Here is a 14,568-nt window from a genome sequence, read left to right on the forward strand (position 1 = left end):
ACGGTTAACTCGTTATCATCATTGTAACTACTGTTGTATACAATCCGGAACATAAAGTAATACTGGTTACCAAAGCTCTCCGTGACTCTAACTCTAGCTCCAAATAAGCCTTACACATAATAAGGCATATTAACACATAACCTTAATCAACCTTCACGAGCTTTTCTTGTGTAAGTTAGTCCTTCCATACAGCGCCACTCGTGGGAAATATGTGACGTCTGCGCGACCCACATCTGGCAAGACAGTAATGGCAACGTATTCCAATATGGGTCGTGTCAATGATGTTATAGTAAAAAGAGTTTTTACTATAACATCATTGGGTCGTGTAGACACAAACTTTCGCTAGTTTATTTATACCAGTTAATGATATACAAGTATTCCCCAGGGTAGATTGCAAACTACGCAATATAATGATTACTTAACGCTCACCTAAACCTTTAACAAATCTTTGGTAGCGGGTGAGTGTAATCACTTATACTACAGTTAAACTTTATAAAAGCAGATTCAAAAAGCAAATAAATTAATATGCGATTACATTACTTGTTAATTTCCAGTGTGTGGAACACCTATAAGTTAGGTAGCGGGTTAGTGTAATCACTTATACTACAGTTAGGCTATTTAAGCGGATTCAAAAAGCAAATAAATTATTATGCAATTACATTACTCGTTCATTTCCACTTTGTGGAACACCTGTCAGTGTAAATGTTCTTCATCAATTTGACAGAGGATACAAATCGCTTTTCATTTGAATGAAGTGGTCGAAGTAAAATGAAACTGCTATAGAACTCCGGTCCCCGTGTGTTGGAATAGCCCCATAAGCTACCCACGATTAGGTACGGGAAAAAAAAAAGTATTATAAATTCCTTTTTTTTTTTTTTATTGCCTTTGTAGGCAGACGAGCATACGGCCCACCTGATGGTGAGTGGTTACCGTCGCCCATGGACTTCAGCAATGCCAAGGGCAGAGCCAAGCCGCTGCCTACCGAATCTATCTAATCTACCGAATTCTAATTCAAGTTTGTGGTTTAATATTAGTACATTATTGAAAGCCAGATAAGGAATCATATTCAGCACCAATTGTGAGAGTGCGTGTCTAAAGTAGCGCTGGTTGATTAATCCATTAAAGTGGGTATTATCCACTTTTTTGGGGAGTTTTTTTCCTATATTTACTTGCAAAATATGAAGTGCGCGTTTTTACGTGCGAACCATTGATGAGATTACTCAATTATAACCTTGTTTGGCACAAGTTGTGCTACTGTTGTTGACAGTTGCAGTTGACTTATTCTAAAATTTAAATATCTTGAAAAAACCCTGGAATAAAGTCGTTCCAAGTTATCAAATTCAGTTTTTAAACAAAATGGTCGTTTTAAAGTGTGGTTCCAAAGGTGACGGCATTTTGTATACCGCAGCTGCGGACGGTTTTCGCACAGGAGTGTTTCATATCATTACATTCTAAATACCTTAATATGATTTATTTTTACCAAATTTCAATTCGATATTTTATTTATTTAAAAGAAAATCCAAATTAGTATTTTGATATTATTTTAAAATGACAATGTGACAACTGAATGTAATATGTATTTCTTTATTTGAAATGGATAGCAATTAGTTACTTACGTTTTTTGTTTTCATGCCTACCTCAACGTTATTATTCGTATAATTGGGTGATAATTGTTTAATTCCTGCAATGTATTTACTGTAAATAGATTAAGTATCCCATGAGTGTCCGTCACGGACACCGGCACAAGTCGATAATTCGATATTATCGGTACATTCTCATAATTGAGGCCTATAAACTCAAAGGCAGCTAAACGCCTTAATGTCGTAAAATGGATTAACAATGGCGCTATCTTGTTTAGTTAGTTGGACACGGTTTAGTGTTTTCATGTTATAACAAGTGCAGCTCTAACAAATTCAGTTAAAAAAAAATATTTTTACTCTGCACTAAGTAATAAACGAAGTTTTATCATTTAAAATTCAGATTATTAGTAATATTCTCATTCTTTATAAATCTGCTTTAAAATAAAGAATATCGTAGCTATCCGAACAAAGTTATTTCAGATTCTCAAGCCGGGAGTGTTGCTACACTGGCCCTAGCAAGAACAGTACTTCGATGGATCGGTAGGATCCGTAATGACGTGTTTAGGGCCGATTTTTGTAGTTTACCTGAATATTTGACAAACTTGGATTTCGCTGCCTTTGATTTTATAGGCCTCAATTAAACTAAGAAGGACGAAACCGATTCCAATAAGAATGACTCTTATCAGAGTTCTGAGGAGAACCAGCTGTGAATGATACTTGAGCAGGTCTTTTGTTATTTTTCAATACTGTTAACTAAATCGTAAATTAAACATAGATAATAAATAAGTATTTTATTTACAGAATTACATATCCATGTTATACATAAAATATTTTACAACAAGAATAATTTAGAACAGCCGAATCACAACTAACATTTAGATCGTGCACTAATTTCCACTAGAAACATCATATTTGAATATTCTGGCAGAACCATCATCAGACGTACTGAGAATCAAATTCTCTTTAGCATTATAGCAGAGGTCCAGAATTTCTGATCTGTGTCCCGTCAAAATCACACACTGTTCACCAGATCTGCCTTCGTATGCTCGTATGGAACCATCCAGGCATCCTGTCATCAGATTGTTTTTCACCCAAAACATTTTAGTAACTCCGTTGACTTCATTTTCTGGTTTTGTACATTGATGCCTTAACAGCTGCCTTGCTACGTCCCATATTGTCACAGAGCCAGTCAGTGTACCTGAAGACATTTTTGAAACAATTAATTCACAGAAAAACGTTTTTTTAATTCTTCATCGTCATCATCATCATCAACAGCCCACAGTCGTCCACTGCTGGACATAGGCCTCTCCCAATCGACTCCACTGAGCCCGGTCTACGGCTCTCCTCATCCACTTCTTACCAGCCACCGTTCGGAGAAATTCCGAGCATGGCTGTTTCCATGGCTCGCTGAGCGACTTTGAGCTGACGGACCAACCGTACTTTGAGTGTCCACGTTTCGGCTCCGTAAGTCATTAAATTTCAATTCTTACATGAATTCATTACTTACTAAAAATTACTAATATTGAACATAGCTTTACTTGGAAAATAATATTAAATAAGCTTCATTTTTTACTTCTTGTCTAGTAGTACTTGTCTTGTCTACTAGTCTAGAAGTATTTGTTAGCAAATTTAATTAAGTACTTCTATCATACTATTTTCCATAGCCTCACGTCTTATTATGATGGTTGAATTTTCACTGGACAGATTCTTGGAAATAATACATACTCTTTTTAATTATGTAACATACATCTAATAAATTCACGTTGTTTATTAATTCTTTTTATACTCAGACAGGTTATACAATACATTTAAAACTTAAGAGCTTTGTGTCTTCAACTTATTTATGCAGGTAAGATAAACTTTAGTGCAACAAAATGAAGAGTTCAACTTGATGTATTAAGTACACCATAATCTTCTTGCTCAAATTACAACACTACATCTGCAAGGTCGTTTTGCTGATGTGCCAAATAACTGAGATTTAGTGATCAAATATTATAATAAGCAATATAGCAAAAAGTAATAATGTACGGGAATCTTAATTTTTTTAGTAGGGCATTAAGATTTTTTTATTGACATAAAATTCTGTATCTGTTTGTTTATGAATTAGAGAGTATTTTCAAATTACTTTACGTTAGCAGGGCGATTTAAAAAAATTTTTTTGTTGTTTGACAGAATACCTACTGAGGAGGTATTTCAGTTAGTTTTCAATAATATTTTATATATTCTAATTTTAAAAATATTTTCTCGAAAGTATCAGGAAATATGAAAAAGATATTTCCAGAACATGAATAGTTATTTATGTTTATATTATATTATATTTCTTACCTAAAGCTAAAAATCCTAATAGTTGATCCTGTGCAAAAGCAACAGTTTCTAGATCATTTTCGGTTTGCAGCTCACCAACTATTTTCCCATTGTTTGTTGTAGTCAATATGACTTTTCCTAGAAAAAAAAATACAATTAGATATTTATGATCAGTGCCAAAAAAATTACCAAGTTAACTGATGGATTGGTTACACATGTTTTTTTTTTAATACATTTCAATACAGTATGTTTGGCAATGTGGTGCTTGTGAGTAACACGACAAGAGAATAAAACAATCTCTTTGTGTGGTTGTCATAAAATGTGAGTAAGAGATTCAGTGGAAGAATATTATTGTTGAACTAATATATCAACATCATATTCCAATTACAAATTGTCATTTACCAGTAGTAGGATGTATTGTAAATCTGAATAGTTAAGTAGTAAGATCAAGCATACTTCTATCATGAGTTCCAGTATACAGTAATAGTTGAGAGAAACATTACAGGCGGGTAAGGCATATAAGGCGGGTGATGCCATTCACATTGTGATGTCTATGAGCTCTAGTGACCACTTAGCACTAGGTAAGTAGTTATCTCATTCACCAATTAATAAAATGATTTGAAAAATTTGATCTCAAGTCTTAAGATAGAATATAGATAGCTAGTAAACGATACACGAGCTGGATGTATTTTTCCACACATAAACATCATAGAATAATAGATTTGAAACATGCTCCAGAGTTTTCTTCTGATCCAATACCTTGCTTTAAGAAACATCATGCCAAATACTAGTAACAAAAATAATTCACACTGAACAAGCTCAGGCTTGGATCTTCTCATGTTCTATGGATACCGAATGCCTAATCAAGTACAAAAACAAAACACCCATAAGTATGATTAGATTATGATTGACTGAAACTTTATTACTGGTGGTAGGACCTCTTGTGAGTCTGCACGGTACCACCGCCCTGCCTATTTCTGCAGTGAAGCAGTAATGTGTTTCGGTTTAAAGGGTGGGGCAGCCATTGTAACTATACTGAGACCTTAGAGCTTATATCTCAAGGTGGGTGGCGCATTTACGTTGTAAATGTCTATGGGCTCCAGTAACCACTTAACATCAGGTGGGCTGTGAGCTCGTCCACCCATCTAAGCAATAAAAAAAAGCATATTTAATAAAAGTAAAAACTATCTAGTAAACTATATATACTTTTGGTTTCTTCCAAAGCAAGTATGCAAATAAATAATAGTTCAAAAAAATATGCTTTGATAGAAAATCCAACTAAAAAATAGATTATAAATTTTAATAAATTTGAATTAAAAATAGTGTAAGAAAAAATGATTTTATAAAAAAAAAGAAAAAAAAGCGAGGGTGCTTTTCAGGATATTATCAAAATAACCCTTCTACTCATATCGGTTCATAAAATATTTATACCATGTAAAAGTGTATTAAAAATAACATTTTATGTTTTATTTTCATTATCGTAGGTTTCTTGGCCAACAACAGAAATTTATTTACTTTTCTGTTTACTTTTTCTATTCTATTTTCATGGAGAAGTAGAAAACAATAATTCTAACCATCTGTAGAGATTGAAGCCATAAGACTATTGTCTGGGTGAATGTCAATTGCCGTCACTCTAATTTGATGGACATTAGCTGGTAATTGGTGTGTCACAGCTGATGTTTTAATATCCCATATTTTGACTGTACCATCTTCATAGCCAGCAGCCATTCGGACACCATCGGTGAATAGCTGAAAGTGTGGAAAATTATGCAACTTAATTACCAATTACGATAAAAAAGTATATATTAAGTATTAAAAAAGATGAGACAATAATTGGGTTAGCTCATAAACAACTTGGCCTTAGACTCTTAGAGAAACCCTCAAACTTACTATTGTGACCAAGGTGATGAATCAAATATTTTCATTTTACTAACAGCAAACTTAATACAACAAAAATTAAATAAAAATTGTTTTTAAATGTGTTTATTTAGTCATATAGAATAATCTGTCTTACCTTTGCACATTCAACTTTGACATTATGCCCCTGAAGCACTTTAGTTTCGCCGGAAGGTATTTTAAAAATGTAGATATCTCCCGAAACAGCCCCACATATCAAAACTTTAGCACCAAAGTGCCACATGCCAAATGATAAGTCATCTGCAATATATTCAAATGCAAGTGGCCATGGATCTGTTCCATCACTGTATTTCCATACTTTAATTACACCAGACATATCCACTGTAGCTAAGTAAGACCCATCAAAACTGAATCCAACAAATATAACAGAGTCCTTGTGATTCACACATTCATGTACAACTTGACCAGATTCCACTGACCATACATAAGCCTTATCGTCTTCACCACCCGTAACTGCTAATTTACCATTGGGGTGGAGATCACAACAAAATACAGAACCCACGTGTTTGCTGAACACTAGTGCAGAATGATCTTCAGGGGGTTCTATATCTATGTCTTCTTCTTCTTGACTAAGAAACTCTTCCATTTCTTCATCACCCAGTTCATCCATTTCGTCCAGGTAAATTACGCCCTCATCCTCCATACTTGTAATTTCGTCTCCGTTTAATGACGACGGCGGTGTGTTTTGCTCATTCCCGTGCATATTGACTGACTGAATAACTGTTCTTATTAAGCTATCTTATTCACCAATTATTCTCAAATATTAAGTGTGCTATGCCAATTATTTTTAGATACTTTTCAAAAAAGTTATAAAATTGTAAAAGTTTAAGACTAACCCTTATTTACAAAACTAATTAAAATATTCTTCATATAATTAAGTTTCTTTCAGAATTATCATACATCGCATAAACTATTAATTTTATAATGTTATGGTTAAAATAGCAAGTTTTAGATTGTTTAAAATTGAAAATAATTTAACAAATGAGTAAATTGAGTCCAATCAACACGTTTTTTTTGTTGTTGTCAATGACATTCTGATTTTTTTTGTTTAATTCGTCCATTGGGCGGCCAAGGCGTGTAGAGACCAGTCACTCTTTTATTACAAAGCCAGAGGTTATGTTAGTTGTGTGAAAAGTGAAATGAATCAAAAAACTTAAAATAATTGATTAGGGTATAAAATATATAGGGTGAAATAAGATAACACTATAGGTTTTTGACGAGATGAAATGATATAATTAAACTAAACGGTCTAACTAAAAAGTCTAACGAATTGAATTGACTTGGAAAAACTTGTGGCGTTTAAGATTTAAGAACGCACATTTTTATGATGCGTAAGCCGGAACGCACGAGAGGTGGGAAAAAGAAGATAGTCTGTGACACGTGACCTTTTTACCGCGAGATGGGAGGACTTTTTGGCGGGAACGCGAGGAGTGCAGTTGTGTGATTTGTTTTATTTTGTCTATTTAGTGTTTCTTCGGGTTTAAATGTGTAATAATGGTGGTTTATTAACTGTTTAATATCTGTGAAAGTGCACAAATTTGGGAAAATGAAACAAAGCTGCTGGACGTAGCTTCTCGGGTTCTTCCAAAAAGTCCACTGAAAAAATCTCAGTAAATGACCACCATTTTACTGCGATTATATTTCATCCCATATCATCTCATTAAATTTCATCCCAGTTGATTAATGTCTCAAATCAATCATCTTCATTTCATTTCACTCCATATTATCATTTTTCATAAAATTAAGAATATAAATTAAAATAAGACATGACTTAAAGGTCTTAGTTACCAGGTCATAAAATCTCTTAAAAAAAAAAATACCGCGAGATGGACTTTTGGCGGGAACTCCAAAAAGAGCGCGCGTACAATTTGAAATTTTTTTCATTTTTATTTCAATTTTGTTATTTTTTCATAAAAATACTGTGTAAATAGTTGAATTTATTAGTGGTGACCCTTAGAAATGGAGGGTAACGAGGGGGGCGGGGATAACCCGCCCACCTCAAATAAACGTCCTCGCGTTGAGGATCGTGGTGGTGACCCCAAGGTGGACTTTGGCGTTGGCGGAGGCGGTGAGCGTAATGACTCTTACTTGCCTTTTTTTAAACCAAACTATAAAAGACTTTATCCAGAGAACTCTGCTAATACCGAGTTTAAAGTATTTGTCGAAGCAACTAATAAGGACAGACTGGGCAACAAGAGCCCTATTTACTTAAACCACGTTTTTGCAACGGAAATTAAAGGTGTGACGGCAATTCAAAGAGTGAATGCCAATAAAATAGCAGTTATTTTTAAACAATATAACACAGCAAATAACTTTATTAAGAATTCGTCTTTCTTAGAAAAATATGACATGAGAGCTTTCATTCCTGCTGCGCAGATTGAAAAGACTGGAATAATAAGATTCGTTCCAGCTAACATTTCTAATAAAGAGTTGTACAGTAGGCTATCGTCAATATATGAAATTATTGCTATCAGAAGATTTACAAAGAAAGTAGGACATGAGCATGTTCCTTTACAAACTGTAAGCATTACTTTCTTATCTAATATTCTACCAGACAATGTTCAATACGACTTATTCTCTTATAGAGTTTTTGAATATATACCACCATTGCAACAATGTTTCAAATGTTTCAAGTTTAACCACTCAGCTAAAATATGTAACAGTAAACAAAAATGTTCTATTTGTGGAGGTGAGCACTTATATAAGGAATGTGACAAGCCCACTGAAATTTGTTGTACAAATTGCAGCGGACCTCATCTTGCCATTTCAAAAGTATGTCCAATTAAAATGAAGAAAATTATGGAAAAGAAATCTAAAATTACTTATGCAAGTGCTACCTCAACCAAGCAAGTAAATAACAATGACTTTCCTCCACTTCCAACATCAAAAACACCTATATATAATACTGTAAATAAATCTGTATATAACTCTGTAAATAAGCCTCTATATAATTCTGTAAATAAGCCTGTAAATACACATGTAGATAATGTAAATAAACAACAAGATTTATTGCCTTTAGAAAATATTAAAAATCAAATTGTCTCCAACAATGATGTACTTATGGCCCTTGTACAGACATTGGTGGAGCTAGGCAATAAGGGTGATAATTCACCTACTACAGTGAAAACAATTAAGGATATCTTAATTAAAAATCTAAAATAATGGATCTAGGTCCTTCACAGTCTAAGATACGTATTGCTCAGTATAATATTCAAAGTGCCAATAGTAAAAAACCCTTGCTCATTCAATTCTTGAAACAACAAAACATTGATATATGTCTACTTAATGAAACCTGGTTCAAAGATAACAAATTTAAAATACCAGGTTACAATATTTATAACAGAAATTCAAACAATAGTCATAATGGTGTGGCAATATTAATTAAACCATACCTCAAATACAATATTATTAACACTACATTCTATGAGGACATTCAAACTGCTGCTCTGTCTTTATCAACAGTAAGTGGTAGTTTGACTGTTCTTTGTGTTTATTGTCCACCAACTAGTCGTCATATCAGACTAAATAGATTACAGAGTATAATTTATAATCTTCCAAAACCAATATTTGTAAGTGGTGACTTTAATGCTCATCATATAGCTTTTGGTTGTTTATCTAGTAAGAGTCGAGGTCACAGCTTATTTAATATTATTGACGACTTAGATTTATGCATTTTGAATGATGGCAGATTTACAACTGTCAACTATCCTAGACGAAATCCTTCTGCTATTGATGTTAGCTTCGTCAGTGCTAGTCTTGCATCTATGTGTGAGTGGTCTGTCCATCACGATGCCATGGGAAGTTATCATTACCCTACAATAACAGAAATATCCTTAACTATTGATAAATATCAAATTGGTTCGCCAGTAGACAGATTTTTATATAAAAAGGCAGATTGGACTAAATACAACACTCTTTCCAGAACAGTTTTCAATAATTTTATCCTAAATTCAAATGACCCTATATTAGCTTATAGTGCTTTCTGTTCTTGTTTGGATACGTTAAAAACTATGACAATTCCTAAACTTACAAAATCAAATAGTTTCAAAAGCCGTTTACCAACACCCTGGTGGAATGATATTTGTGAACAAAGTGTCATTGCATCTTATAACGCTCTCAAATTATATAGAAATGTGCCATCCATAGAGAATTATATTAACTATAAAAGAAAGGATGCACAGAAAAAAAGAACAATAGCAGAGCAAAAAAAAATTGGTTGGAATAATCTAACTAATACTTTCAGTAGAACAACACCCATTAGTAAGATTTGGAATTTACTTAAAATGTTTAAAGGTGTTAAAACTGGCAATAGGTCATATAGAGATGAATTCATTCCCTCATTTTTGGATAACTTAACAGACAATAGTAATTTAATTCAGACCAGTAACTTGAATATTTATTTTAATTTAAACAATGACAATCAAAATTCAAAATTTTTGGTTGAACCCTTTACATGGTCAGAATTTACAATAAGTTTACAATCTAGACGTAATACAACACCAGGTATGGATGACTACCCTTACCTATTGATTAAAAATCTGGATGAATCAGCTCAAAAATTATTTCTAGATATCCTCAATTTACTTTGGCTTAACAACTATATTCCACAGGCATGGAAAACACAGTGTGTTATTCCGATACTCAAACCAGACAAGGCACCAGAACTTGCTAGCTCATATAGACCAATTTCTTTATCTTCATGTCTTGGCAAAATTTTTGAAACAATGTTAAAAGTCCGTCTTGACTGGTATGTTGAAGCTAATCACATCATTCCTGATGTCCAATATGGCTTTAGGCGAGGGCGAAGCTGTGCTGATAGTTTCATCTCTTTAATATCTGATCTGAAACATGGGAAGGAAAAAAATTTACATACTGTTTGTATATTCCTTGATGTTCAAGGTGCCTTTGACAGTATAGATCCTGGTATACTTGTGAAAGTTATGTCAGGGCTAGGAATACCCGGACAACTCTGCAAATGGATATATAACTTCCTGAATGAAAGGACAGTATATGTAAAATACAATAATATGCTATATGGTCCAAAATCTGCCTCGAAAGGCACAATGCAAGGTGCTACTTTATCTCCATTATTGTATAATATATACACTAGTCAAATCTGCAACTTTATAGATAATATAAATAATAATGTAAATATTCTACAATTTGCTGATGACATCGTTTTGTATAGTAGTAACTATAATTTACAAGTAGCAATAGACAGTATTAATGTAGCTTTATCCCAATTGTTCTATTATTACAATGATATTCTACATTTAAAAATTAATCCATCCAAGAGCAATGTAATGATATTCAGCAAGGATACACCAATCTATAATGTCATTTATAATGGTGAAATTATAAATAAGGTTACCAGCAAAAAATTTTTGGGAATAATAATAGATCAGAAATTAAATTTTGAATCACATATTAATCATATTTCAAAAAATGCTTTAAGAGGTCTTAATGTTATGAAATGTCTTGCTGGAGTATCATGGGGTGCAGACCCCAAAATACTGTCTTTAATATACAAATCGATAGTCAGAAGTCATTTTGATTATAGCTCTCTTGCTTATTTGAATAGCCCACATGCAAATAAACTTGATATATTACAGAACAGAGCTTTGAGAATAATATCTGGTGCAATGTGCTCAACTCCCATAAGGGCCATGGAAGTTGAGACAAAAGTTATGCCATTAATCTTGAGAAGACTCTTACTTGCACACAGATACTGTCTCAAATTGTTATCTTCTAATAATATGCAAATAGTTAAAAAAATTGCACCATACCTAGACATCACCCCTCCTTCATTATTAACTGGAATAACCCTTCTTAACAAATATACACCACCGTTGTCCATAATATATCTGGAAATAGATAATAAGTATAAAAAGATCAGTAAACAGTCCCTTTGGCCATGTTACTCTAATAGTTATCACTCCATTTCATATCCAATAAATATAATCCCGAGTACAATTAATAGCAATTCTGATATGATTCAGTTCTTGTCACAAAACTATACATATTACACTATATATACTGATGGCAGCAAAGGGAATAACTATGTGCATGCAGCATTTTATGATTCAAAGGCTAGGTTTTCTCAAAGCTTTGTTTTGAATGAATCTTGTTCCATTTTTACTGCAGAGGCTTATGCTGTTTATCAAGCCTTACTGCGAATTACTGTGGTTAATAGCTGTACAAACTTTTTAATAATAACTGATTCCTTAAGCCTGCTAGAGAGTTTAAGTAATATATCTGTAAATTATAAAACTAATTACGTCTTGTATATTATAAAAGAGCTTTTGTATAAATATCATCATAAGAATGTAAATATAGCATTTATGTGGGTTCCTTCACATAGAGGCATAACGGGCAACGAAAAAGCTGACAAAGCTGCACGTGAGGCTATAAACAGTATTGACGTTACAGACTCATTACTCGTACCTTTCACTGACTATTTTCTAAATATTAAAGAAAATATTTACACTCTGTGGACGGAATTGTGGAAGAAAGATCAGGAAAATAAGGGAAAGTGGTATGGAAGTATCCAAGATAACCTGCCTGTTAAACCATGGTATGACAAATTGAAAACTAGTGAAAGTCGAGATTTCATCACAACAATAAACAGATTGAGATTTGGCCATAATACTGCGCCGTCACACCTAGCAAGACTTGGCATTGTTTCAAATAACCAATGTATACACTGTCAAGCAGAAGAAGGGACGATCCATCACATTATTTTCGATTGCCAAAGTTTCATAACATAATTCAAAGACTTGTGCTGGCTAGTGAACTTAGTGATACCAATGCATTTAAGTGTGTCTCTTCCTCCCGCCCGCCGCCACTTAACTTTTTACTAAAAGATCCAACATCCTATAAACCAATTTATAATTACATAAAAAATACAATTCAAACAATTTAAATGACAAAATTTAGTGAAGTGAAGTGTAGTGACCCCAAAGCAATGAACATTTTCCAAATAAGATATGACCTAAAGGTCTCTGTCACCAGGTCATAAAATTAAAAAAAAAAAAAAAAAAATACCGCGAGATGTGGAAAAAGGGCGGGAACGTCAAAATAAATAGGCGCTTTTTTCAAGTTAATTTTAATTTATTTGGTTTTAGCCCTTTTTTACGACATTGTTTCCTAATTTTTCACTGTGTTTGAGTTTAAAATTATATTTCATAAGTGTGTTCCGTAATAATGGACGATGACGACGGGGGTGAGGGCTTCAGCTCCGCCCCTGTGTCCGCTCCCATAATAATGGGAAAAAGAAGAATGAAGTCATCTGAATACGACGAAAGCCGCAAAATAAAAATGACTTTCATTAAAAATAAGCGCGGTCTTTTTAAAGACCACCATGCTCTTTACGAAGACCTCACAAAAAAAGAATACCCAGTGCTTCTTCAATCAAGCATCTCACAACCAAATAACAGAGTCCCAATGGACCTGTTAAGAATAAACAAAGCATTAAAAAATATTCAAGGGGTCCAGTATGTCAAAGCTGCTGGGAACTTTTTTGCTAAAATTTACTTTGGTTGTGCTCGGGATGCCAACGCTTTTTTATTAAATGTAAGTTTTATGGAGTTAAACAATTGGACAGCAAAAATACCTTACGATAGCATTGAGAGTCAAGGAATTATTCGAGCTCCTGTGGAATTGAACGAAGAATCTCTTTTAGTAAATTTAAAAGCTTCATGCACAATACTCGGAGTAAAAAGATTTTTCAAAAAACAAGAGAATGGAAGTGACAAGCCACTGCAAACTGTGCTGGTTACATTTTTGGCGTCTAGCCATCCTGATCATGTCACATACGAGCATATTTGGATGCCTGTTTCAGATTATATTAGACCTGTGTTACAGTGCTTCAAATGCTACAAATTCGGACATGGAAGTGGTGCCTGTAAAGCCACTCAAGTTTGCTCTATTTGTTCAGGCAATCATTTTTACAGGGAGTGCAGCACTCCCAACATCTTCAAGTGCTCCAACTGCAGTGGACCACATTCTGCAGTTTCTTACTCTTGCTCAGTAAAAGCAGCCAAGGTTGCTGAAGTTAAAAATAAGATCATCGGCAAGCAAACATCATATGCAGCCATACTAAAGAATCCTGTTATTAAGAACAACGTGACCTCTTCTGACATACCTATATCTGCGAAGACCCCTCAAGGTAGGGCTTTAATTTCAGACATTATCAACTCAGAAATTGTCGTCAGAACCATTACAAAAACTTTAATAGAATTGTTAAAGAAAAAGGATTCTAAATCCCCTTCTGGACCTATATCTACTCAATTAATTAAAGAAATGCTAGTAACAAATTTTACATCATAAGTTATGGATAGTTCTACTCAATCTTATATGCATAATTCTGTTGGTCAGTTTAATATCATTCATTGGAACTCTAGAAGTTTATTTCCTAAATTAGATCAACTTAAAGATTTCCTCAGTAAACTTGACAAGTGTGTTGATATGATTTTATTCAATGAAACCTGGTTAACTTCACATAAAATCATCAAATTACCTGGATCTAATGTTATAAGAAGAGATTCCAACCACCCACATGGTGGGGTTGCTATTGCATTACGCTCTAAGTATAAATTTAAAATAATAGACACAATTTCTCAATATCATTTTCAAAATATTTTAATTACAGTTTACATTAATAATTTTTCTTTTGACATTCTATGTGTTTACATTCCTCCACCACCAAATGGTAAGTTCACTATTAATTTATTGAAAGATTCATGTTCTAAATTTGTTTCAAATAATT

At 33.5% G+C, this 14,568-nt stretch overlaps 1 protein-coding gene across 1 annotated transcript; it reads right to left on the reverse strand.

Annotated features, from left to right (window-relative positions):
- Nucleotides 1–2,356: 2,356 nt before the first annotated feature.
- LOC101739841 (angio-associated migratory cell protein) lies at nt 2,357–7,142 on the reverse strand. The gene is made up of 4 exons (XM_004930917.5): nt 5,899–7,142; nt 5,459–5,633; nt 3,906–4,022; nt 2,357–2,778 (listed from the first exon to the last, which is right to left on the reverse strand). Exons 1-4 carry the CDS (start codon nt 6,502–6,504, stop codon nt 2,468–2,470), a joined length of 1,209 nt encoding a protein of 402 aa, XP_004930974.1. The 5' UTR covers nt 6,505–7,142; the 3' UTR covers nt 2,357–2,467.
- Between the last annotated feature and the right edge of the window lie 7,426 nt (nt 7,143–14,568).

This window comes from Bombyx mori, chromosome 4, assembly GCF_030269925.1.
Source record: "Bombyx mori chromosome 4, ASM3026992v2".
Classification (NCBI taxonomy): Eukaryota; Metazoa; Arthropoda; class Insecta; order Lepidoptera; family Bombycidae; genus Bombyx; species Bombyx mori.